Source organism: Pyrenophora tritici-repentis, chromosome 2 (assembly GCF_003171515.1).
Source record: "Pyrenophora tritici-repentis strain M4 chromosome 2, whole genome shotgun sequence".
NCBI lineage: Eukaryota > Fungi > Ascomycota > Dothideomycetes > Pleosporales > Pleosporaceae > Pyrenophora > Pyrenophora tritici-repentis.
This window is the reverse complement of record NC_089391.1, coordinates 1,838,470-1,861,601: the sequence shown is the minus strand read 5'-3', so window position 1 is coordinate 1,861,601 and position 23,132 is coordinate 1,838,470. Positions and strand designations below refer to the sequence as shown.

The window sequence follows — 23,132 nt, the reverse complement described above, 5'->3', positions numbered from 1 at the left end:
AGACACATTCTGATGTATGTAAATGCCTGCTGGCTACAGGGCGGCTGACTGCTTCTTTAATGGCCAATCGCCTGCTAAGGGAGCCTCGCTCCACTGCTGCCGCGGTAACGTGTCCGTGCGCGTGATGCGCGGATTCGCGTGATGCGCGGGGAACACCAAAACACGTCAAACCCCTTCACCTTCAACACACGTTAACTCCACCAATATGGACCCAATTCAAGCTGCGATTGAAGATATTGAAAATCTAGAGCCAGGAGAACAGTTCTCGTATACTAAAATTGCTGCTAAGCATGGTGTTGTGAGATCTACGTTGACCCGAAGGCACCAGGGCCAGACAAGCTCAGAAAGAGACAAGAACTTCAACCAGCAGAAACTCAACCCACAACAAGAGCTAGAGCTTGTGAGATATATCGAAAAGCTCACAAAGCGAGGCATTCCTCCTACACGAGAGATGGTCAGGAATTTCTCATCAGAAGTAGCCCATCAGCAGCTCAGCGAGAGCTGGGTTACTCGCTTCATCAACCGACACGAGATCCATCTCATCTCAAAGTGGACCAGCGCCATGGATCGTACGCGCCACCTGGCTGATTCTGAGTCAAAGTATAGACTCTACTTCGAGCTGCTGCATCGAAAGATCACCGAATATCACCTAGAGGCTCGAGATATATACAATATGGATGAGAAGGGCTTCTTAATTGGCTTGATAGGCAGAAGTAAGAGGATATTCAGCAGGCGTCAATGGGAGAAGAAGGAGGTTCGAGCATCTCTCCAGGATGGATCACGCGAGTTTCTGACAGTCCTGGCCTGCTGCTGCGCTGATGGGAGCTCGCTGCCTCCAGCCCTTATCTACGCAGCTAAAAATGGAGCTATACGATCGAGTTGGGTAGAAGATATCAAGGCAGGAGAACATGAGGTCTTTGTCTCATCATCTCCAACAGGCTGGTCAAATGATAACGTAGGCCTAGCTTGGCTGGAGCAGGTGTTTGATCGCTCTACAAAGCAACGATCAGGTAGATGGAGATTGCTCATCCTTGATGGCCATGGATCTCACCTCACGATGGAGTTTATTAAGTACTGCGATCGCCATAGGATCCTCCTCATGATCCTTCCTCCCCATTCGACCCATACGCTCCAGCCGCTAGATGTAGTGCTGTTCAAGCCACTCTCTCAAGCCTACTCTAACGAGCTCACTAACCATCTCCATAAGGCTCAAGGCCTTATTCCAATCAAGAAAGGGGACTTCTTCCCGCTCTTCTGGAGCGCCTGGATATCCTCCTTCACAGAGAGCCTCATATTGAAGGCCTTCGAAGCCACTGGGATCTGGCCGATGGATGCCAACGTTATCCTTCGTAGATTTGCTAGCACGCCAGAAGCTGAGAGAAGCTCATCGTCAGGGCTCTCTGATCATGACTGGAGAAAGCTCGATCGGCTAGTACGAGCTGCTGTTAATGATAGCCATCAGTATGAGGCAAGAAAGCTGCGCTCAAGCGTTCACCATCTCTCTGTGCAGTATGAGCTTTTAAAGCATGAGAACGAGGGCTTAAAGGAGGCTCTTCAACATAAAAAGAAGCACAGGAAGAAGGGCAAAGCTCTTGACCTTCAACAGCGCCAGGAGTATCACGGTGGCTCTGTCTTCTGGTCTCCTCGCAAGCTGCGTGAGGCTCGAGCTAGAGAAGCAGTACGGGAGCGAGATGAGACGGAGGAGAAACTCCAAAAAGCACGGTCCAAGAAGCAGCGCGAGGAGGCTCGACTGCAGCGTCAAGATGAGCTCGAGGAGAGGCGTGTGGAGAGGCAGAGACTCAAGGAGATGAGGGAGCTTGAGCGAGCTGAGAAAGCAGCTGAACGCGCGCGCCAGAAGGAGGAGAGAGACGCTGCTAAAGCTATACAACTACCCCAAAAGGGAAAGAGGAGAGCTTCAGCAGCTACCTCATCGAACAACAAGCGTCAAAAACGCGTTGAGGCTGCTCGCGCTGGTGCTCAAGTTCAAGAAGAGCCTCCAGCTCCTCCATCAAAGCTCACATCACGTGGCCGCAACGTCAACCTCCCATCAAAATATAGATAGTACAAGTTGATCGCAAGCATCTAATTACTCCCCCTCTATAAATTCGTATAATAACAGCTTATATACGTGGCTTAATAGCTTCATTTTTGAAGTAGTGGATATGGTGTTCCCCGCGCATCACGCGAATCCGCGCATCACGCGCACGGACACGTTATAGATAATCAGCCCAGATATCCCTCGCAACATCCACCTATATTCGGCTTGAAGTCAGAACAAAATGTCAAAACCTTCATTTTGGCCCATCATACACGCTAGCTCTCATTGTAATCAAGCGGTATGCTGGCTTCAACTCACTCCGTGTACGTGAACTCGAAATTGTGACGGAAAGCTCCTGGAAGGCCCAGGTGCCCGAAAAAGTCCTCCTCGCTCTTGTATTGATACCTCCAGCACTCGCCAAGAAAGCTTCCATCATGAACCATTAGAATTGGCGTTGATTCCGTAGATATGATTAGTGAGATTGACTTGTACTTGGTCCGAAAGGTCCTTTCCCACTTATACATATCCGAGTCCTCGCAGATTTCATAAAGATAAGTGCCCATGTCAATATCTTTGGCTTTGTGATAGCCTTTCTTGTCGACATCATTGAAGAATGTGTTGAGGCCATCTCGACAATCATCCGGGGATTCGAAGAGGTCATGAAGAAGGGTAGCCACACCCTCATCTTTGACGGGGTAATAGGCTTCTTCGTGGAAGTCCTCGAAGCATGTAACGAGACTATCGCGAAAGGTATCCAGAGACTCAAAGATACCATGGAGAATGGTAGCGACGCCATTGTCTTTGACGGTATAACCACCTTCCTCGTTAATTTCATCGAAAAATGTGATGAACCGTTCTCAAAAAGACCAAGATACCGATGCCACGAAGTCACCGAGGTCTTCATCGACATTGAAACCTTCTCTGTCCTCGTTGGCCAGTAGAACTTCTACAGCTTCCGAACGGGTATCGGCTAAGAAGACCTTTGAAAACTTTTGTAGACTGTGAGAAGTAGTCTGGATCTTCATGTTCCCCATGTAAAGCTTGCGAAATTCAGATCTGATCTCGCGACATGTTTGCATGAGGCCAGTGAAACCCCAGTGAGTCACCTTTTTGCGTATAGGAGCCTTTCGCCGAACGCCTGAATCAACTTTATGATCCGGGGTCTCTTTTTCATCAGCGGAGCTTGTATTATCGTTGGAATTCTTGTTGTTGCTGGAGTCCGTTTCATCGTCGGGAGTCTCTTTATCATTGCTGGAGTCCCTTCCGTCATCGATACAGAGTCTAATGTAGCCACGCTCGGCCTCCATCTGTATAGCGATCTCGTAGATGCGGTTGCGAAGCTCTAGTCTAGTTTCAGCAATGAGTTATTTCAAGAAAGATGACAGCACAAACCTAAGGCTAGGCGCATGAAGGGGAATTGCATGGCAAACGATGCATCCGTGATCAACTCTGTATCTTCCGGAGACTGCATGACTGATACAGATGTTGAATGCGCAAGGCGTAGAAGTAGAGATTGAGCTGTCAGGTCTTGGTGGGTGAGGCAGGGTGAGGGAGAGTTTGGGAAGCTCATAGACACACGCTAATGCTAACGCTAACACCCGGGTGTCATGGCCGGGTCAAGGTCCTTGATGCACGGTCCTTTCACTTACTGATACAATTAGTCGTTGGCTGTGGGGACGTATATACAGTACAAGAATGTCATTAGGGAATTATACTCGTGGACCAGCACTTCCTCAAATCTCTGATCAGCACCATTGGGCTTGTTACCACTTGGGTTACTAAAGTATTTCAAGTCCATATATAGAGTCGAGTGCTTGACAAGCAAGCTTTTACAATGGTAGCAAGTCACGCACTATTCAAGACAAAGGAAAAGGAAGTTTGTGGTAGTAAACAAGTCAAGCAGCTATAGAAAACCGTCTATTTCTCTAGCTAAAATATACATCTCTGCTTAGAGAAAGGTTGTACGAAGCAATCTTTGGCTTTTGCATCTCATTGTCGTACTGAGTATGTGTGCTCTGACTTCTACCAATTACAAAATAACCCCGCTTCAATAACTCGGAAAGCTTGAGAACTCAAATGCCGCGTCCTAGATAACACCAGAATGCATCGTGTGCGAGCCGTAATTGGATAGCAGAGGCCAGTGCCACCAGACTAGACTCGGAACGACATTGAATAGCATCAAGGTAGACAATATCGAAAATTTGAATCAATCCATGTAACCAGAATCTGGAAATCCCTCAAATATTGAGTACCCTTTCGATAAACCGACACCTGCCTTGACGGCATGTGAACTTGATCCGGACACCAGGAGCTTCTTGTAGTAAGCGACCAAGGGGTTCGCACCACCCATGCAGACAATGCTGGAAGGTTGCAGAATGCAGGAAAAATCTTGAGTGGTAGTGTAATGCTGCATGGAAGTCTTTTTTGTCTGTAGTTTCGTCATTCCAGCCGGGCAGGAAAGCATTAAGATAGCGCTTGAAGGACAGTAGGCAAGTTATCGTGATTGTGGAAGTACGCATATAGATTGGACGTAGTTCCTGACGGAATTGACGGCAAGTCCATGTTAGAGCTAAGAAGTCCCTTTTGATATGACAGAAAGTTCTGGAATCCTTGTGGGCATGACAGACGCTGCAGAACTGCCTGTCGGTATCGCAGAAGCGGCTGGAGTTGGAATCGCTGGCGGAGACTAGCTCGTAGATATGATTCCGGAGCTCTGGTGGCAATTCGAGAAAGCGGAAAGGCTTGGTGTTTACTACTTCGTGCACTGCTGTGTTGTGAGATTCAAGATCAAACCATTGGTCCTCATTATAGTGCTTACCTTGTGACATCTTGTCTGCGATGTGAGACTGTTGTTGTCGCAGCTTAAGAGATGTTGCTTAACAGAAGTCACGAGTTGCTTTCTGCTGGATGCTCAACCTAAATAGAAGTGAGGCACTTGGTACGTGCGAAGAGCACTGACCTTGAGACCTCGAGTGTAAATGGAGTGACGTCAGCCCCAGCACTCTAAGGTATGTCTATTAGTGATACGAGAAATAGTAGAACGGATAGAATGTATATAATAATATCTTTACAGTGATATACTATCGTGAGCACATATACTAGCCAAGTAGACGACTTGGTTTGAACGAGTAGCCGACATAGGATCTGTGTCGAAATCGAGGTACATGAGACCTCGGACAAGCAGGAAAATGTCCGATGCACTCCAGAAGCTATTATAAAGTATAATCGCTTTGTTTCATGACAATTGCGCACGCACATGCGCTTTGTAAGGCAAACATGACTTCACTGTTCACAGTCACGTGACTGCACCAAACGAGCAGGTACGTCTGCGGTACGCTTGCCTTGTTAGCTTGACAGGCAACACCCACCCACACACCCACAGCCCTGTAGTCCCTCGCATACCACCAGGCCAACTAGCAACAGCAGGATCATTCATACCAGCCGCAGTTTTGGCTACATCTTATCGCATTTCTCAAGCGCTCGAGGGGCTTCACCTTACCACCTGCGCAGCCCACTCGCTCCACTATCGTTCAAAACAAAACAAGTGACATGGTCAACCGCAGAGCCGCTAGAAGGGCTGCGGCATGTCCGCCGTCAGCGCCTAGCGTACCCCCCCTGATCGCAGCTCTAGATCTACCCGCAGGTACGAGAACCTGTATCTGCAGCAGCGCCAGCGCCGCATCCCTAGGCCCATACATCTTGCATACACTAACCTGGTTCTAGAACTCTGCTCGATCCTGCGCCTTCAATACGACTGCAATCGCGCCTCCTACATCTCCATGACCTACGCAAACCTTTCCGCCTACTACAACATCCACCCAACCATCCTCATGCCCCCAGTTCCAAGTCGCCACCAGTACTATCCCAGACCCACCGTTCATATCGACGCTACAATACCCACGCAATTGTCTCGCGACGGCCTCGACATCCTTCCTTACATATACCTCCACACACACTACCCGCACATCCACTTCGTAATTCATACTAGCGAGAGTGAGTTTCAGTGTAACTTCCACACCTTTCTCATCAGGCATGTTCAGAACAAAGTCGATGCGTGGGCGGAGTTCCTCAGCCAAGGCTCCGTGCAGCAAGTGCGCCTGTACTATAGATACGAGAGGACCGTGGACATTGTTTTGAAACCGGGTTCCAAGTGGGCGAATGAGTGGCAATGCGGTGTTGTATCAGGGAGGCATGAGTGCGAGGAATCGTTGGAGATGAAGAAGAAGCTTGGGCTTACTGGAATTTTCCATGTATGGGTGGCATATTTTGTTGTGGGTAGTATGGAGGGGTAATAGTAGCTGAAGGGTACGTTCAAGAGGTGTTGGATAATATTTGTTTCGATATTACCGCTGGTGAGATATCTCCGCTCTTTCGCACATGCAACCAGAGTTGGTCGCCGTGTTGTCGAATAAGGAGGTAACAGGCACTGGAACGAGCGGACGGGTGGCTCTCAGAGCTGCGCATCTGCTTGCCAACACGCACGGATGAAGCCATTAGAGTAGAATAGTATGACATGTTGGATCGGAGGAGAGATGAGAGAGAAGGTTGTTTTTATTGAGAGAGCTGCAGAGAGCGACTATATACATGAAGTAGAGTATCTGGAGCATTCCAGATCAGCAGTGTGTTACGTAGCTGTGACGATAGTAGAACATTCTAGTTGACACACCCCCTGAGGGCTGACATGACATAAGGAGGATTAACTCAAGTATCATTGTAAATGTGGATGGCTACACTCTTCGTAGGCAATTTGTATCTAGAATCGGCCTTACATGTATAGCAGCTGAGAAAAGACCCTATTTGCTGAGACCAATATCATTCGCTCCTATCACTGCCAATAGCCACTATGAATCTCTCCCCTAAAACTTTTCGTATCGTTCACAAAGTCCATGATCTCTCAAAACTGGGCACTGCCAAAGACGTCTAGCCCGTCCTTCGCGCCTCTACTATTCACTCACACTAACCGCGACCCTGCTGTTGCATATCCCCAGATCCCAGGAAGGCCAAAGGCCACCTGCCCGCTTTGTTTTCCGAAACCATATGACATACCACCTGCATCATGTAGTCGTGACCGTCGGGAGGCAGACTGCGCTTGAACATCATGAGCCACTCGTTTGCCTGCATCCTCAATTTCTGTGCATCCTGATCATTCGCAGAAACTGGCATGCCTTGGACGATCTGTAAACATTTCCATACTTTAGGAAGATGTTGGTTGATGTTTTGACGAAGTTGAAGGGATGCACGCGGTTGCATGGTAGCGTTATTATGTACGAGCTAGTAGTTCAGTTAGCTGTGGCTCAGGCTTCTCGGAGATTATGTACACATACTTGTTGTTGAGCCGGAAACATTTGCTGCTGGCTTGTGGACTGCGGTGGTGTATACAGTTGGTATGCAGGCGACCGAGGTGGCGGCATTTGCTGCTGGCTTGTAGACTGTGGTGGTGTATACGGTTGGTATGCAGTAGATGGAGGCAGTGGTATCTGCTGCTGGTTCGTGGATAGCGGAGGCGTATACGGTTGGTATGCAGTCGTAGGAGGTGGCGGCATCTGCTGCTGGGGGTAGCGAGTCGTGTAGTAGTACGGTTGTTCGACACTTGGTCGTGGAGACTGGTGAGGGTGCGGATGATGAGAAGGCTCTGGTGTTGGTCTGAGAGATCCCGGATAACCGGTTGCCTGTTGCAACTGACGAGCATGTACACAAGCTTCCTGTTGTTTCATCTCAGTCGCTGATGGCAGGGTGCTTGACTGGGCCAGTGGAGTAGGCGGAAAACTATCGTCGACATCTGTCGTGGAAGATGCGCGCAAGAGTGACGGTTCAGCGGATGCTGGTGCTTGCTTTGTCTGAGCTTGCTGTCTAGTCGATCTCACTGGTCGTTGCGACGAGCTCGGTGAAGCTGCAACTCGACGAGCAGCGTTTCGCGGGCGCTTCTTCGTTTCTTTCTTGGAAATCTTCTGGGCACCTTTCCGGGACTTGGATGCAACCATGGGGCTTCCGATCTCAGAGCGTGAATCCAAGCCGGGCGTGTTCCGGACACTGCTCTCACCACTGAGTGTCTCGTGCCCCGAAATTAGTATTCTCAAAGACTGGCGTCTCGAAGCAGCGGAATCTTGCACTTGACAGTTCTCAGAGGTATCGTAGGACCGGGAAGGCATGCTGTTAGTATACTGAATCGGCGCAAATGTAAGCCCAGGATATATCTGAGGATGCAGACCGGGTTCTTGCGTGACGACAAGGCGCTCGTCAGGGTCGTAGAGGTAGTCGCTATAGGCAGGGAAGAAATCGCAGGAGCGCTGGAAGTCCTCCCATTCTTTATCACGGAAAGGCATCGTTGATATGGGTGAGAGGGGACTCCACTAGCTGTGGATGGTGTGCAAATGGTGTTGTTGTTCTGCGGGGAGGCTGAGGGAGGCGCGCAGAACTATGTGCGACAAAATAGCCAAGCACGATGGAGCTAGTAAACACTGCGCCTTCCAAGGTTATCGACAACACACGGGAAACTTCGTTGCTATTTCTTCCTGTCCCGCAGTAAGAGAACATGCAGGCACCTTTGCCAGTTTGACATGCCTCAATCAGTGCACCCAGGATTATAGGCCATGTGAGACTAGTTTCTCAACAGTGGCTAGCTGGTGCCGCATACAGCAACGAAGCAGGAACAACTTTTGGAAGACATGACAGGGTGCAACGCTGGTCTTTCAAGGCATATAGTGTGCATGGTTCCAGGACAAAATATCTCGCTTCATGGGGAGTGTTCTTACAATTCGGCAGTTCCGAGGAAGAAATATGCATCATCCAACTTCAATCGATTACCGCATTGAAAGCGCTGAAGCCTACAAGGATATGATATAAAATGAAAAATTTGTGGCGAAGAAGTTGACATGCATGCTGGCAGGCCACTGACATGAGATATGGAAATCTGCGGAGCGGAACATAACTGGGGAATTCATGACTAAGCATAGAATAAGAGGCTATGAGACAGTCACTTGGGATATGGAGCAAGTACGCAAAATTAAAAAAATGTATATCAGTGGATAGACCCTGTCTTTGAGTCGACAATCCGAGAGGAAGAGCCAACGAGCAAAAGGAATTGAGGATACAGAAATCAAAGTCCTAGAGCCACTTCTTATCCAGGAGGGTGACACGGTAGATGGTGACGGGAAAAGAAAAGGAAACGGTGGACTGCCAAGTGATGAAGTGAAAGAAAGGGCGAAGAACCGATGATGACGACCTCGGCAAAACATGGCGCCGACACGCCAAAGATTCTCAGTTCCCCATGTCCCCACCACCCCACCATCCGCAAACCACTGTCTTTAATTCTGCGCCCGCTACATTGCCAGCCGAACTCATCCCAATGGCCGAAGCGCCTTCAGCGTCCGGACCGGAGACGCTCGAGGTCCTGCAGGCCCGACACCGCAAGGAACAACGCGATCTTGTGTCGCGCATAACGCAGAAGAAGAAACAAGCGAGCAAAAAGACCAGAAAGAGCGTAAATGAAGAGTGCGAGAATCTGGAACGCGACTTGAAGGAGCGGCAGGCGCGCGAACTCGCTGTGCTCAATGGAGAGGACCTGGACGCTGGCGACAATGACAGCCCACTAGACTCTGAAGAGGAGACACAGGACCTACAGGAAGATGTCTCCGAGCTCAGCATAGATGGTGGCACACCCAAAAGCACAGAGAGTAGCATCAATGGCGACAGCTCAGAAGCCAGAAAGAAGAAGCCAAATCGCGCAAAGGCCCGTCTTGCTCGGCGCGCCGCCGAACAGGCCTCAATCATCGCCGAAGCGGAGCGCGAAGCCGCAAATGCGCCGAATCCACGCGAACTGGAGCGCGAATGCATGGAGACACAATTGCAGAAGCATGGGCTCGCATTGTATGAGATCAGAGCGGACGGGCATTGCTTGTATGCTGCAGTTGCAGATCAGCTACAGACACGCGAGTTGGGGCTGAAGCCGAAGATTATCATAGGCGACACCGGAGAGAAGGAAATGCCGGCATATAAGACGGTCCGGTCCGCGGCGGCAGATTGGATACAGGGTCACGCCGACGACTTCTCGCCTTTCATAGAAGACCCTTTACCAGAGCACCTCCGAAAGATCAGGGAGACGGGCGAATGGGGCGGCCATCTGGAGTTACTTGCTCTTGCAAGGACGTACCGGCTGAGAATATGTGTTTTGCACAGTGATGGAAGGGTGGACAAGATCGAGGCAGAAGACGGGGCCGAGGACATGGAAGAGATATGGCTGGGTTACTACAAGCACAGTCATGGGTTAGGTGAGCATTACAACTCTTTGCGGAAGGTGGGATAAGTGACGGCTATCACTATGGCGCCCCGCTCAGCCAAGCTCAATGCCACCTCGCACCTTCCGGACAGTCCGCTTTGTGTCGCCACATACTCACGCAGTCCCGCACGAGACCCTTGATAATCCCAACATCATGCGTACGCTTCGGTGTATAATGCGTAATCTTGACCAACGCATTATCCGTCTCTTCCGCATCGGTTTTTCTAACCACACCCTGGTCATCGTACTGTATATCTCGGCCCGGCCGTTTGAGCAACTCAGCATGTACCAGAGGTGGTAGGGACCATGGGGGGCCACCTGAAGACACGGGTTTGTGTGTAGGGAATTCGAGACAGATGAGTACCCCGCCAGAGAGAGTGCTGTTTGGGGACGGACGACGAAGAAGAGATGCGGTTCGAGATGCCCATTTCGGACGGAGGGGAGGGGGGAGGGCGCACAGAAACTGCGAAACATCAGCACTGTGCCGATTTCGACGGAGAATACTCACAGTATTATCGTAAATGATATCGAATCCGTCGTCTGCACCCCATCCCTCCACATCCTTTAGCCATGTATCCTCAAAATAGTCACCAGACACCACTTTCATAGCCCCCTTGCCAACCTTCTCATCTCTGACACTGTACTCCCCCTCTACTGGTCCTTTTCCTGGATCCTCGAGATATTTCCGCGCAGCATCGGCCGCATGAGAAGAGACCTCCAAGCCGTACGCGTCATAACCATGTGCGGCAAACAAGGCTACATCGTATCCCTTGCCGCATCCCGGTATCAAAACTCGGCGGCGTCGCCCATCTGAACTCAGTGCTGACGGCAGCGATGCGTAGCCTGGGGACTCGCTGTTTGGTGGCGGCGCGCCCAGCGAAGGGTTTGGGTCCGGTGAACTAAGGGGTCTAGAACGTTGGTCCAAAAGATCTATCAACGCGGGGTTCGCGTGGCCGCGGTCCCAGGGTAAGAACTATTCCGAGTCGACGCGTTAGGGTTGGTATTGAGGTCGTTGGGCGCGGGGAGCAGTGGGTGTGGGATTGGGCCAATGTTCATGCTGGGGACGTACGTTTGCTTCTTTCCATAGATCGTCCCAGCGATCATTATGGGCCGTGTCGGGAACCGAGGAAAAGTGTGTGCGGAGGCGATCTTGGTTTTGCGTTGCCATTGCACGTGTCTGAAACGGTGATCAAGACAAATTGGGGTTTGGGTACGAAGATCTGATGTTCCTTGGGAAATTGAGCAGCTTTGATGACTGGGTTAATGTCTGATGTTGATTTCGATGTGGGGTCGCATGCAAGAGCTTCCTTTGTACGACGTCATTCGATCGCAACAAGGGTTCTTCCAGGAGTGTTGAGTGAGAGGAATGAGGTTCGGTCGCTCTCCAAGCCCCTAACCTCAATACTTAGCAGACGAATGAAGGTAAATAAAGCCTCGGCTTTCCGGATATGAGTGCCCTGATCATGGAAGCTCCGCCAAGAACTTTCAAGTGCCACGCTAATCTCCGCATAGAGGTCAGCGGATCTACTCTACATCAAGGATCAGCGACTATTCTCATCTGTCGAAACCTATCCTCGACAACATGGCACTTATCAAATAGGACGTACGACGATGCTCAAAACTCGTACGAGCGGATCAAACTAGCATCTGTCGCATGCATGCACCCAGATTCTGAGGTACCCCACATGCCAACAATGCGCCGGTTTTAATAGCGGCAGCTTGTTTCCGTGAGGCAAACGCCTTGAGTCGAGCATGTCTCGCTGCTTATGTAACGTCCCAGCACTTCTCTACCGCCATGTCGGCCTCTAGATTAGGTTTGTCTTTATCTTTCGCCCTCTCTTTCTTGCTCCGTGAATTCTACCCGTCAAGAAGAACCAATTCCAGGACCATTGTGTACATTTGGACGGCTTGGGCGGAATCATCCCAACTCATCGGCTGTCTACTTCCGATACATTACGCAGCGCACAACAGCATCATCATCGGAAAACAGAGGTGGCTACACTCGGAAAAAGACACAATTCCGGTCCAGCGGTGAAAGCGGAAAGTCAAATTCCGCACTTCTTCCACTTCTTCTATTTTACCTAGGTTGATTTCCCAGTTTCCGTCACCGGCGGGCTCAGTGAAGTCTAGCACGCCACCAACAATGTCGACCTCGGAAGCTAACCTGAACCGAGGTGCCGACCGCGGCATGGAAGACAAACAAACAAGGCCGCAAACCCCATCAGAAAAAGAAGCTATCGAAGCAAAGGAGCAAAACGATAGCGATGATGCATTATCAATCTCGTCGTTACCGCACTCGATCTCCTCTGAGCACTCCGCGGAGACGCATAAACCGAGGCCTTCCGACACCAAGCAACGGCCTGTTAGTCTTGCAAGAACAACCTCTGTAAACCCAGAGGCTGTTATTGTGCCTCGCTCCCAACGACGCGGATTGCTTGCCCGCTTTGCTCTCATCCCTGAAGTCGAAAACCCCGTGCACTATGCCAGGAAAACGAAATGGTTCGTAACGTTCATAGTCGCCTTCTGTGCCATGGCAGGGCCAATGGGATCTGCCATTGTTATGCCAGTACTTCATGAGATCAGCACAGTATTCCACGCAAACGGGACCGTGACCAATCTGTCTGTTGCGGTGTACATGTTGAGTATGGCAATTTTTCCACTCTGGTGGAGTTCCTTCTCAGAGAGGCTCGGACGACGGACGATCTACATTACGTCTTTCCTTTGTTTCGTACTTTTTGGCATACTGTCGGCTATTAGTACTAGCATCAGCATGTTGATTGTCTTCCGAACGCTATCTGGCGGCGCAGCCGCATCAGTACAAGCAGTCGGTGCTGGAACGATTGCAGACATTTGGGAAACAAAGGAGCGGGGACGAGCGATGAGTTTCTTCTACCTTGGGCCACTGTGTGGACCACTCCTAGCGCCCATCATCGGTGGTGCACTGGGTGCTGGTCTAGGATGGCGAAGCACACAATGGTTCCTCGTTATATACGGCGGAATAACAGTAATATTCGTCATACTCGCCCTCCCCGAAACGCTGCACCGCGAAACGAATTCTCCTACCAACCCAACCCCACCGCCGCCCCTGAACGAGAAAGACACTTCTTCACCCCTGAATCGCAGCCAAACCCGCGCTTCGACCGTCCAAAAAACGAAATCCCTCCTCATACAACTTCGCCAAATCTTCATCGATCCCCTCCGTATCGTAGCCTGGCTCCGCTTCCCGCCAGTGCTACTCACCGTCTACTACGCCAGCATCACATTCGGCTGCCTGTACATTCTCAACATAAGCATTCAACGCACCTTCGCCGCGCCCCCTTACAACTTCGGCACCTTCCTCGTCGGCCTTCTATACATCCCAAACTCGCTCGGCTACTTCCTCGCCAGCATTTTCGGCGGCGCCTGGATTGATAGAATCATGCACCGCGAAGCCAAGAAAGCAGGGCGTTACGACGACCGCGGTGCCCTCATTTTTCGCCCTGAAGATCGCATGAAGGAAAACGCATGGATAAGCGCTATCCTCTGGCCCACGGCGCTCATAATATATGGCTGGACAGCGCGATACGGAATCCATTGGATCGTACCTATGATTTCAAACTTTTTCTTTGGTATCGGGTCTATGCTTATTTTCGCGCTGGTAAACACCATGCTAACGGAGTTTATGCCCAAGCGCGCGGCGAGCGGCATTGCATTGAATAATTTTGTGAGGAACATCTTTTCTTCTACGGGTGCGATGGTGGCGGAGCCGCTACTTGCAGCTATTGGGAATGGCTGGTTGATGACGATTTTGGGTGTTTGGAGCGTCGTCACTGGGTGTGCGGCGTTGTTTGCTATGAGTAGGTGGGGCGAGAGGTGGAGGGTCAGGATGGTGGCGGAGTTTCGTTAGGAGAAATCTGTGTGTGAGGCGGGGGTCTTACGATACTTTCTTTATGTATACAATGTTTTGGGGTTATGATAGCGTGGCGTTGGGGGATATATGTGATGAATATCGTGATGATTCATTTCGTCTCCTTACACCCCAGCTTGTGAGAATACCGGTAGATGATTGCAAAGATAAACGAAGCAACACTCAAAATAAACATCTGTAATCAAAAACAGGAAAGAGATTCAATTCTCCTAAGACACAGAACTCGTGCCACCGCTTCGCTCAAAATACCAGCCTTCTATTCTCAAAGATAGCACTCACAAGTCTTGCACCGAAACTGTGCCATCTCGCAAATTGAATTTCATCCTCCAGAAAACTCTCTTCCCTCCTTTTATCCTCTCTTTCCACGCCATTTCAATAACCAAATGTGGCCTCACCTTCCAAATCGCCGTACCAGTCCTCAGACGAGCCTGTACCCTTAAGCCTCGTCTCAATACTAGTGAGGACTTAAAGATGAAGTTACTTATGGCTTTGAGCCATGTTTCGTACGGTATGCTCCCGTTTGTTATCCTAGCTGCCTTGATCGGGCCAGTCTTGAGCTTTAGGAGGGTATCATTGGGCTGAGGTAAATCCGCGTCATCTTCGGTGGATACGTTTGATACCGCAGTATCACCGGCAACTGAGCTGACTTTTGCACCAACAATGCCAGCATTGGCGAAGAGCGCCATCCATCCATGTGTATAAGTGTCTTCTATATCATGCATGATATTCATTTCGTTGAAATGGCCGGAGTTGGATTGTGTGAGGGAAAAATGTATGTGGAAGTCTGGGTTATTTTCCTTGAGCTTTAGCAATGCCAGTACGTCGACTCCATCGCCCGAAAGTGGAACATCGCGGCAGATAGGCTCCACCCATCCTATGAGCTTGCCGTCTGCGTCAGGGCGATGAAAGGTGTCAATGTACTCGTTTATCGTCTCGAGTGGGGTTCGGACTTGTCGCTTCATTTGAAGCCAAGGCTTCAGTTCATGTCGGATCTGGCGACAGGTTTGTGTGAAGCCCCAGTGGGAAAACGCAAAGTTGGTGTTGGAGGCGATACCTCGGTCGGATCGACGGGGTACGCCGTCAGGGCAGTGACGGACGTTGATGACTTTCTCGTTCTCCCCCATCATCGCGTAGTCGTAGATCCTGTTGCGAAGCTCACCAGGCAACAAAGACCAATCCACGTTCTGGACACCGAAATTCTTTGGTGGGTAGTGATTTGAATGTGTACGAGGAAGATGTTCGTTCTTTTCGTCTTCCTCGCTCGAGCCGTCGGAAACCCACCCACGCCACAGCGCCAACTGCTCAACCTCTGCCCGCATCCTCTCTTTTTGGCTTCGCCTTATTGAACGAGTTGCCTTTGATTTCGGCTTGGTGATGCGCCCGCCATCCGTGCGTGCTTTCTCCGTCACGTCGGCAGTCTTTCGAGTAAACATAGACGTCTTCGGAGCACTTCCGCGCTTGGGACGGGACATCGGCTCTTCATCGTCGGCGATCGCGTCAGGACTCTCCCTCCTTGAGCGATCTACTGGGGGCTTGTTGTAATCGGCAAGTTCAGCAAGTAGTCTGTCAGATTTCTTCGCTTTCTTTGTCGCACGGGATGACTTGGGTGCTGGTCGCTGGCTACTCCTTTTGCCCTTCGGTGCGCCATCATGATCGCTGTCGTCGTCATCATAGAGGGCCGCAACAGTTTTCTGCTTGTTTTGGTGACTGCGCTTTTTTGGGGTCTGAGCGTCCACGTGGTCATCCTCGAGGCTATATTTGCGTTTTGTAGCCATGTCGCTGATTGTGTTTGCGTGATATGCGGATGGATTTACAGAATGTTCCGGTATTTTGTGAGGAATAGGGTTCTTTCTGATGCTTAATGTAATCGAGGGTCGAAAGAGCTGCGATCATGGGTCAAGTTATGTAGGGACCGGGTGGGTTGGGCAAGTAAAAGGTCCGTGCGCGTTGTCTGCCTGCGATGACTGCGCTGAATAAACAGACAAGTCTATTGTTCTTGTCACCAATACGTCATGAAGAATGAGAGATTTCGTAATTGAATATCACATTCATAAAATTGAACAGGCGACGTATGTGCTCAGCTTGGTGAGTGTGAGTCGGCAGTGAATCGTCCTTTGCAGGCTAGGAATTCTCTTTAATCGCGAATTTGATGCGTCAATGTTTTAAGGATCTTCTGCATGCAGTAGTTTTGAGTGCCTTGGGTCGACTGTATCTAGGTACCATTGTACCGGATTCGCTACCATATCTTGAAGTCGTCCTGTGCAAGTTGGCCTGTGCGGTTTCTCTAGATACTTGCTGTGATTTGCAAAAACATCTGTCAACGCGATAGCTTTCTTGTATACCTCAAGGCACGATCATTTTATAAAGAATACGTAAGGCAAGTGTGAAAAGGCTTAGTAGAGCTCTCGTCAAAATTAGGCGCTTCAGTTTGGTACGCCAAGGATGGGTACTATGGTAGGAAATACATGTGCATTGCCGCAATGGCAGTACTGTAGTTGTTGCCTCGTACCGCGAGTATCTATCGTATTTTTCGCAGTAGCTTGTTGCTTTACGGTTTGGATACATGGCATCTCAAGTAAACAATGTTAAAGCTAATATTGAGCAACTAATGACAAGCAACTGACGCGTAGTAACAAATAACAACCACCTAGTTTCAAGAATATAGTTCGAAAATAACTGCAATATGCTGTGATATTTTATGTTGTTTGTCTAGGTATCGTCGGTAGAAGACGCCGACGTGTGTAGTGGCTGCAGAAAGATGAGTGATGACGTCATCCATGCCTTCCGTGACCATCGGGACTAGGCGATCATCTGGCCCCTCGCAACATTCATCGCACTCTACATTTTACATTTGCTCATCCGAATTTCCTCCGTAATTCAGCACTGGGGCTTGCGAATAAACAATCCGCTAATGTACCCCGCAGCCCAAGAAGGACTTAGCATACGGCCGTTTCAGCATGTACGCTGATCAGTAAACACGAATATCAACCTCGGACCGCTTACCACAAGCCAATCACAACACAGCTTTCCATACCAACAACCCTCTCCTGTTTGTGATCTCCCGCGCGTTCTCAACAATGCAGATGCGGACCCAGAACGTTATCACGATGCTAGTGCGATATCTGGTCGGTGAAGCGGTCAGTTATACGCTTTGCTGTACTCATATCAATCCTGTCAGTCGACCGGAGTACTATTCCTACCTTCTGCGTTTCTGTCAGCTGTGACCATGCAACTATCGCTCTCAGCCATGACTACTTATAAGGATCCGAGAATATGTGGAACACTTTGCAAAGACCCAGAGAAGGGTAGCGTCATGGGTGAGAAGGACAAATCCGAGGCTGGGAGCGATTTTTTACGTCCGATTTCTCAAAATTTACGAGGAATTCACGACAGTGAGGAACACCATGGCTAGGATTCGTTGCCGTCGCGAGATCCCAATCCTAACGACTGGACCGGCCTCGATGACCCTGACAATCCTCACAACTGGGGTATATGGAAGCGCGTCTATCACGCCACGATACCAGCATTATTCGGCTTCACAGTGTAAGATCCAGACGAGCTTAAAGCACAACCAAAGGACTAACAGTCTAGTACTTTCGGGACATCGGTGTACAGTCCGTCCATCGCAAACATCACGCATCATTTCCAGATCTCGCGAACCGTCGCTATTCTCGGCTTGACGCTCTACACACTGGGTCTTGACTTCGGTCCTATCTTCACTGCGCCGCTAAGCGAAGGCCACGCGCGGAAAATAGTTTATCTAATCTCATCGCCAATCTTCATGCTCTTCACGCTTGGCGCTGGGTTCTCAAAAAGCTTTGCCAGCGTCTGCGTATGCAGGTTCTTCGCGGGTTTCTTTGGCAGTCCGGCACTTGCAGTTGGTGCGGGGACAAATGCGGATCTCTTCCCGTCCTATAGACGGGCCGTAACTACGAGCTTGTTCTTGATGGCACCTTTTGTAGGTCCGGCTCTGGGGTAAGTAGAACGTCAGGGGATTGCATGGGTGATGATTCTGACTACAACAGACCAGTCGTTGGAGGCTTCGTCGCACAGTACAATAATTGGCAGTGGACGCAATGGTGCATGCTCTTCATCACGATCGTCGTATACATTGCCGCTCTCCCTATGAAAGAGACCTATAAGCCGATCATCTTGAAGAAACGAGCTATCAAAGCCGGAATTCTCATCAAGGACGAAGACAAAGACATCAAGCGATTGTTTGTTTTGAAATTTGTACGACCTATACATATGCTATCAACAGAGGTCAGCCGACAACATGTCATACGCTCTCTTTGAACGTTTCCGCTAATAGATTCTCGCCTACTGTATTCTTTTTCTCTCTCTACACGGGCTTCGCTTTCGCTGTTATTTTTCTCTTCTTCTCAGCCTCCCCTTTCATCTTTACACGTTCGCCTTACTTATTCGGGCCATCTCAGATCGGTCTTACATTCATCTCCATCGCCATCGGCGTCTTTCTCGGTGGCATGACGGCAATCATCATAGACCGCACAATCTACCAGAAGAAGCATCGCAAGGCAACCACCTCCAACAAGTTTCATGTCGAGCCGGAGCACCGCTTATACAGCGCAATGGCTGATTGCTGGGGTATATTTGTTGGACTTTTCTGGTTTGGCTGGTGCGCTGATAATGGTGTTCACTGGGGGCCAACGCTAGTCGGCGCTGTGCCATTTGCATGGGGAAACATATGCGTGTTTGTACGTATCTGTTTCTATACTAGCTCTGGGGTGGAGAGAAACTAACATAGTTGCACAGACATCATCCGCGCTTTACTTGACAGATGTGTATGGTCCTATGAACGGCGCTTCGGCAATGGCAGCAAATGGTATTGCAAGATACACGCTGAGTGCTGTCTTTCCTCTCTTCACTGTACAAAGTAGGTCGCCTTGCAGCCAGCCTCAAACGAACAACGGGCAATATCAGAAATTCTAACGTTCCATGCTAGTGTATGAAGCCCTCGGCATTGGCTGTGCAGCATCTCTCCTCGGGTTCCTTGCTCTGGCTATGATACCCATTCCCTTCCTGTTCTACAAATACGGTCCCACCATCAGAGCTAAGAGTAAGTATCCTGTAGTCATGTGACATAGTTCCCATTGCAATAAAGAAAATACCCAACCGAAGGTGCAATGCGGTTTATCACAACACGTGCCATGTGGTACATTATTCGTGCAAGTACACATGCGAAAGAACCCGAGGACCATGAGGTAGGGCACGAGTATACTGGGATGCGATGACGCAGGCATCGTTGCACTGCCTTTCCCTCGGATTCTCAGGCTCACAGTATCTAGACAGATTCGGTAATCCGCTGAGCTCGAGGTGGCCTGATGGTGTAGGTGCCAACCTGTTCCTGTCGTTTGTGTTGCGTCGTACTGTCTCAAATGCCAAGCGAGCAGTAGGACGAAGTCCTCTAATTTAGCATCTAGAGCGATAGGCTCGGTTCTTGGGCCGTGAAAACCGCGGGTGACTTGTTTACCTGGGTTGTCTCACTGTGTTTATCAATGTCAAGTTTGTCAGGTATCTTGCGTCCTTGCAAAGAAAGGTCAAGGTTAAGAGAGGAAGAGCCTATTTCTTCTTATATATCGTTTACTCATAGTTATACTTTTTCGAACTAGTTGTTACGTATCACTAGTAAGAGAAGGAGACAGTGAATTCATTGTGAACGAGCGTACAGAAGAACAAATGAGGTATAAGAGTCATCGACAGTGGTAAGAATGCTGGGGTACCCAATACTGATCGAGAGAAGTACAAAAATAGATAGCAGTGACCTCTTTGCAGGATATCCTCAGAAGTATAAAATAGCTGTCTCTCCAATCTTCCCATATAAGCTGCTTCTCAAGAGCGCCGTTATCGGAGAACGTGCAAAACGATCAAACCGATGCTGTTACGCTTGTGCCAACTCGTACGTCATACCCACTGCGCGGCGATATTGTAGGCAAGATGCGCAATTCTTTCTTGTAGTTCCTCCATTGCAAGCATCGCATATTACTTGGCGATGGCTGACATATAGTCAGTATGTCGAAACATTAAGCATTCCGCTAAGGGGAAGAAAATGAGGTGATAACGTTGGAGATTGACAAGCAAATTGACTTACGGGTTGCCTCCGCACTTTTGACATCCGGTGACGTACAATGCCATTGGATGACTCGGGAAGCATGGAGGGGGTGGAGGCGTTGTTGGAACACGTGAGAAGTGGTGGTGACTGATTTCTGGCATCGTAGCGGTCAAACTGGCCGAGGGGAATGGTATTGTTTTGATTCCTCAAATCTTATATATTTTATGTGCACCTTTGGGATCTGGAAGGGCGGATCAGTGCTTTCATAAGTTCTTATAGATGGTTTGAAGTAACCATAGTATTCTTTATGGAACTGTGATGACACATAAAGTGCTTGCGATAGATCGATCATACGTGTTGATGGAGCACCTTATCATGAATCATTCCATGCTCGGACAGCCAATCTGACTGCGCCTGCCGTATTCAGACAAGGGCATGCAGATGCTTGGGCATAAATTCTCAACTACATTTGTGATAGATGGATCCGGCACTGCAAAACGCATGTCAGCATAGCATTTGTCTATTCGAGACTGTCTTTTGTATGACATTACAGGGCAGGCAAGGTTCATGATAACATCATCATTACCAGTCAGCTGCCACGAGAACGCACAGATTCACCACTTCCAAAAACATATCCCTCAAGGTACCAAATCCCTAAATATGGTCGCATTCGCGTACGACGTTGCTCATGGTGCACTATGCATGCGACCGGTGACTCTGGTTCAGATCGATAAAGGAGGAGAATTTATCTTAGAAAGTTCACGACACATAAACCGGTGGACGAAATGGGCAAGTCCTGCATACAAGCTTGACCACTCTGACGGTAAGTACCCGGAACAGCGTTTTGGGTCCTGTCAGATGATGATGTCCCGGCACTGATGAGAATTGTGCAGTTTGAGATGATCTCGGGAGGTATCTTGGAACCTTCTCTCTCGGATCAGACCCTAAGATATGTTTTATAGATCCCGTCGTCAGAGAATTCGTCCTTCAGTAACGCTATGAGCCGATGGTACACTAAAACAAGTTTCAATGCTTGTCCTGCTGGTTCTCGCGTGTACACCGATTCTAGTCCAACACTTCGATGTTTTTTACTCGGAGAATTGACCGGAAGAACCAGCGTGTAACGATAGCGCAATCGGTGACACTGCTGACGTTGTGACCAACACGTTCGGCCGCAAGATACGCACCTGTAGTATCGCAGCGAGTTGGGCATCACTGCACAGCCGAGCTGCGTTCCCCAAGATCTGGTAACGGTAATCCCATATACGTGATTAACAAGACGAGGTAATCTGATTCTACTTTCTAGTGCACGTAGTCTTCTGGGCTCAGAACCACGGTCGGAATCTAGTATTCGAGTCCATCTGTACGCTATGAATATAATCTGAATTGTCTAGATATCGGCTTGTGCTTGATTCCATAAAGGCTTACGGGCTGTTATACAGAGGTCGTTCCAGAGTTTCACGCTTGTGTTCGGATGCAGGGCGGCCGCGTGACCTGTCATAGCGTTCTGGTGGTGACTGTTAACAGCCTCTCGTTGATTAGACCACAACACACAGCGACCCTGAAATGATGATGGCTGCTTCAATGAAGCAGGGGTATGAGTCTAGTTTCTAGGATATATCTCCCAGCGATCCTGACTCCAGACGCTGTACCAGGAAGACCTCTGGGGTTGACCGGTAAGACATTTTCAGTGTGACAGTGTGGCCGGCATTGTTCGAGCTGTCGCGATACCATGACAATGCGCTCTCGAAACGAAGTCGGTACAGGTGTTCAAGACAATCTCCGCTCATGTCGTAACTCGGATAAGCATGATGTGATAGTCGAATCTGCCATTGCCGTTGGATATCCGCAAGCGTAGTGAGGGCAATACGCATCGTCGTGGGGAGTGGGTGTATAAACCTTGAGCAGGAATATCGAGCAAAATGCGCGTATGAAGCCAAACAGAAATCAAATAGTACCTAGACGACATGATCTGAAGAAGTATTCGAGAGACGCGTTAGTTCTAAGCTGACGTCACATCTCGGTAAGAATGAGCAAAATAGCTCGTGCGCACACGCTCGAATTGGAAATAACTTCCTACCCTATCTGTCGAAAGAATTCGCCTATAATGCACTTTCCGGGCAGCCCGGCGTCGCATCCAGGAAAAAAACGCTGCAGTACCTATCCGTCAGCTGCCATTCCCTCCCTATACTGACTTCTCGGAAAATCATCTTATCGGGACAACTGCATTTGTAACAAGATTTTGCACATCTCTGTTCCCCATCTACAACCTAGTCAGTATTTGTGTTTACACGTGCGTATCTGTGTGATATGCGCAGTAGCATAATAAACTTACAGACGCATACGATGGATGCACCAATGCAAAATTTCGCAGACGCTACTCCAGCGGTGAGGAGAATTAGGAGAACGGAGAGTTGCATCGTTGCTCGGGAAACCAAATCGGTAGTGAACTCAGGAGTACAATACGATAGTAATTCGCAGGAGGTATTGTTGGCTTTGTCGTTATTGCAAGTAGTGGGTATGTCTGGATAGATTCTCGGAGGACTTGAAGTGATGGCGATACTGCACAAAATGAAAAACAGAGGTATTTAAAGGACTATCTTGTCGTATTCTAGAGTCTTATAGTTTTCTGCTCGGTGGAACTTCTATCGCGAATACGATAATTGTGGAGTTGGTACTACGAATTCGCGCTATGATTACATGGGTTCGCCTATGCATGCTGACACTGTTAATCTCGTGAAAGATAATCTACCTATCTCATCGCTCGGCCCCGCTTTAACTGCCGTTTTCTCACGTGTGCCCTCTATAAACCTGCAATAGTCTCCATCTTACCCACGGGTAT

The 23,132-nt window shown here is 49.3% G+C and overlaps 10 protein-coding genes across 10 annotated transcripts; 5 read left to right on the top strand and 5 right to left on the bottom strand.

Moving 5' to 3' along the window:
- Nucleotides 1-205: 205 nt before the first annotated feature.
- Nucleotides 206-2,062, top strand: PtrM4_061710 (uncharacterized protein; the record flags this gene model as incomplete). The annotated part of the gene is made up of 1 exon (XM_066105558.1): nt 206-2,062. One exon carries the CDS (start codon nt 206-208, stop codon nt 2,060-2,062), a length of 1,857 nt encoding a protein of 618 aa, XP_065964185.1.
- Nucleotides 2,063-2,352: 290 nt separating this feature from the next.
- Nucleotides 2,353-3,509, bottom strand: PtrM4_061700 (uncharacterized protein; the record flags this gene model as incomplete). The annotated part of the gene is made up of 3 exons (XM_066105557.1): nt 2,353-2,859; nt 2,914-3,380; nt 3,431-3,509. The coding sequence occupies 3 exons, from the start codon at nt 3,507-3,509 to the stop codon at nt 2,353-2,355; spliced, it is 1,053 nt and encodes a 350-aa protein (XP_065964184.1).
- Nucleotides 3,510-5,587: 2,078 nt separating this feature from the next.
- PtrM4_061690 (Tymo-45kd-70kd domain containing protein) lies at nt 5,588-6,330 on the top strand (the record flags this gene model as incomplete). Its single annotated transcript, XM_001932911.2, has 2 exons — nt 5,588-5,681; nt 5,762-6,330. The coding sequence occupies 2 exons, from the start codon at nt 5,588-5,590 to the stop codon at nt 6,328-6,330; spliced, it is 663 nt and encodes a 220-aa protein (XP_001932946.2).
- Nucleotides 6,331-6,994: 664 nt separating this feature from the next.
- Nucleotides 6,995-8,361, bottom strand: PtrM4_061680 (PAT1 multi-domain protein; the record flags this gene model as incomplete). Its single annotated transcript, XM_066105556.1, has 2 exons — nt 6,995-7,309; nt 7,363-8,361. 2 exons carry the CDS (start codon nt 8,359-8,361, stop codon nt 6,995-6,997), a joined length of 1,314 nt encoding a protein of 437 aa, XP_065964183.1.
- Nucleotides 8,362-9,305: 944 nt separating this feature from the next.
- On the top strand, nt 9,306-10,340 carry PtrM4_061670 (cysteine protease (OTU family); the record flags this gene model as incomplete). The annotated part of the gene is made up of 1 exon (XM_001932909.2): nt 9,306-10,340. One exon carries the CDS (start codon nt 9,306-9,308, stop codon nt 10,338-10,340), a length of 1,035 nt encoding a protein of 344 aa, XP_001932944.2.
- A 37-nt stretch (nt 10,341-10,377) lies between these two features.
- PtrM4_061660 (TPMT multi-domain protein) lies at nt 10,378-11,481 on the bottom strand (the record flags this gene model as incomplete). The annotated part of the gene is made up of 3 exons (XM_001932908.2): nt 10,378-10,776; nt 10,822-11,286; nt 11,383-11,481. 3 exons carry the CDS (start codon nt 11,479-11,481, stop codon nt 10,378-10,380), a joined length of 963 nt encoding a protein of 320 aa, XP_001932943.1.
- Nucleotides 11,482-12,456: 975 nt separating this feature from the next.
- PtrM4_061650 (MFS-1 multi-domain protein) lies at nt 12,457-14,199 on the top strand (the record flags this gene model as incomplete). The annotated part of the gene is made up of 1 exon (XM_001932907.1): nt 12,457-14,199. One exon carries the CDS (start codon nt 12,457-12,459, stop codon nt 14,197-14,199), a length of 1,743 nt encoding a protein of 580 aa, XP_001932942.1.
- Nucleotides 14,200-14,592: 393 nt separating this feature from the next.
- PtrM4_061640 (uncharacterized protein) lies at nt 14,593-15,995 on the bottom strand (the record flags this gene model as incomplete). Its single annotated transcript, XM_001932906.1, has 2 exons — nt 14,593-14,674; nt 14,728-15,995. 2 exons carry the CDS (start codon nt 15,993-15,995, stop codon nt 14,593-14,595), a joined length of 1,350 nt encoding a protein of 449 aa, XP_001932941.1.
- Nucleotides 15,996-17,624: 1,629 nt separating this feature from the next.
- Nucleotides 17,625-19,320, top strand: PtrM4_061630 (ProP, Permease major facilitator superfamily; the record flags this gene model as incomplete). The annotated part of the gene is made up of 6 exons (XM_066105555.1): nt 17,625-17,761; nt 17,812-18,195; nt 18,246-18,483; nt 18,657-18,935; nt 18,994-19,114; nt 19,184-19,320. 6 exons carry the CDS (start codon nt 17,625-17,627, stop codon nt 19,318-19,320), a joined length of 1,296 nt encoding a protein of 431 aa, XP_065964182.1.
- A 3,072-nt stretch (nt 19,321-22,392) lies between these two features.
- Nucleotides 22,393-22,710, bottom strand: PtrM4_061620 (uncharacterized protein; the record flags this gene model as incomplete). Its single annotated transcript, XM_066105554.1, has 2 exons — nt 22,393-22,553; nt 22,626-22,710. The coding sequence occupies 2 exons, from the start codon at nt 22,708-22,710 to the stop codon at nt 22,393-22,395; spliced, it is 246 nt and encodes an 81-aa protein (XP_065964181.1).
- Nucleotides 22,711-23,132: the final 422 nt, after the last annotated feature.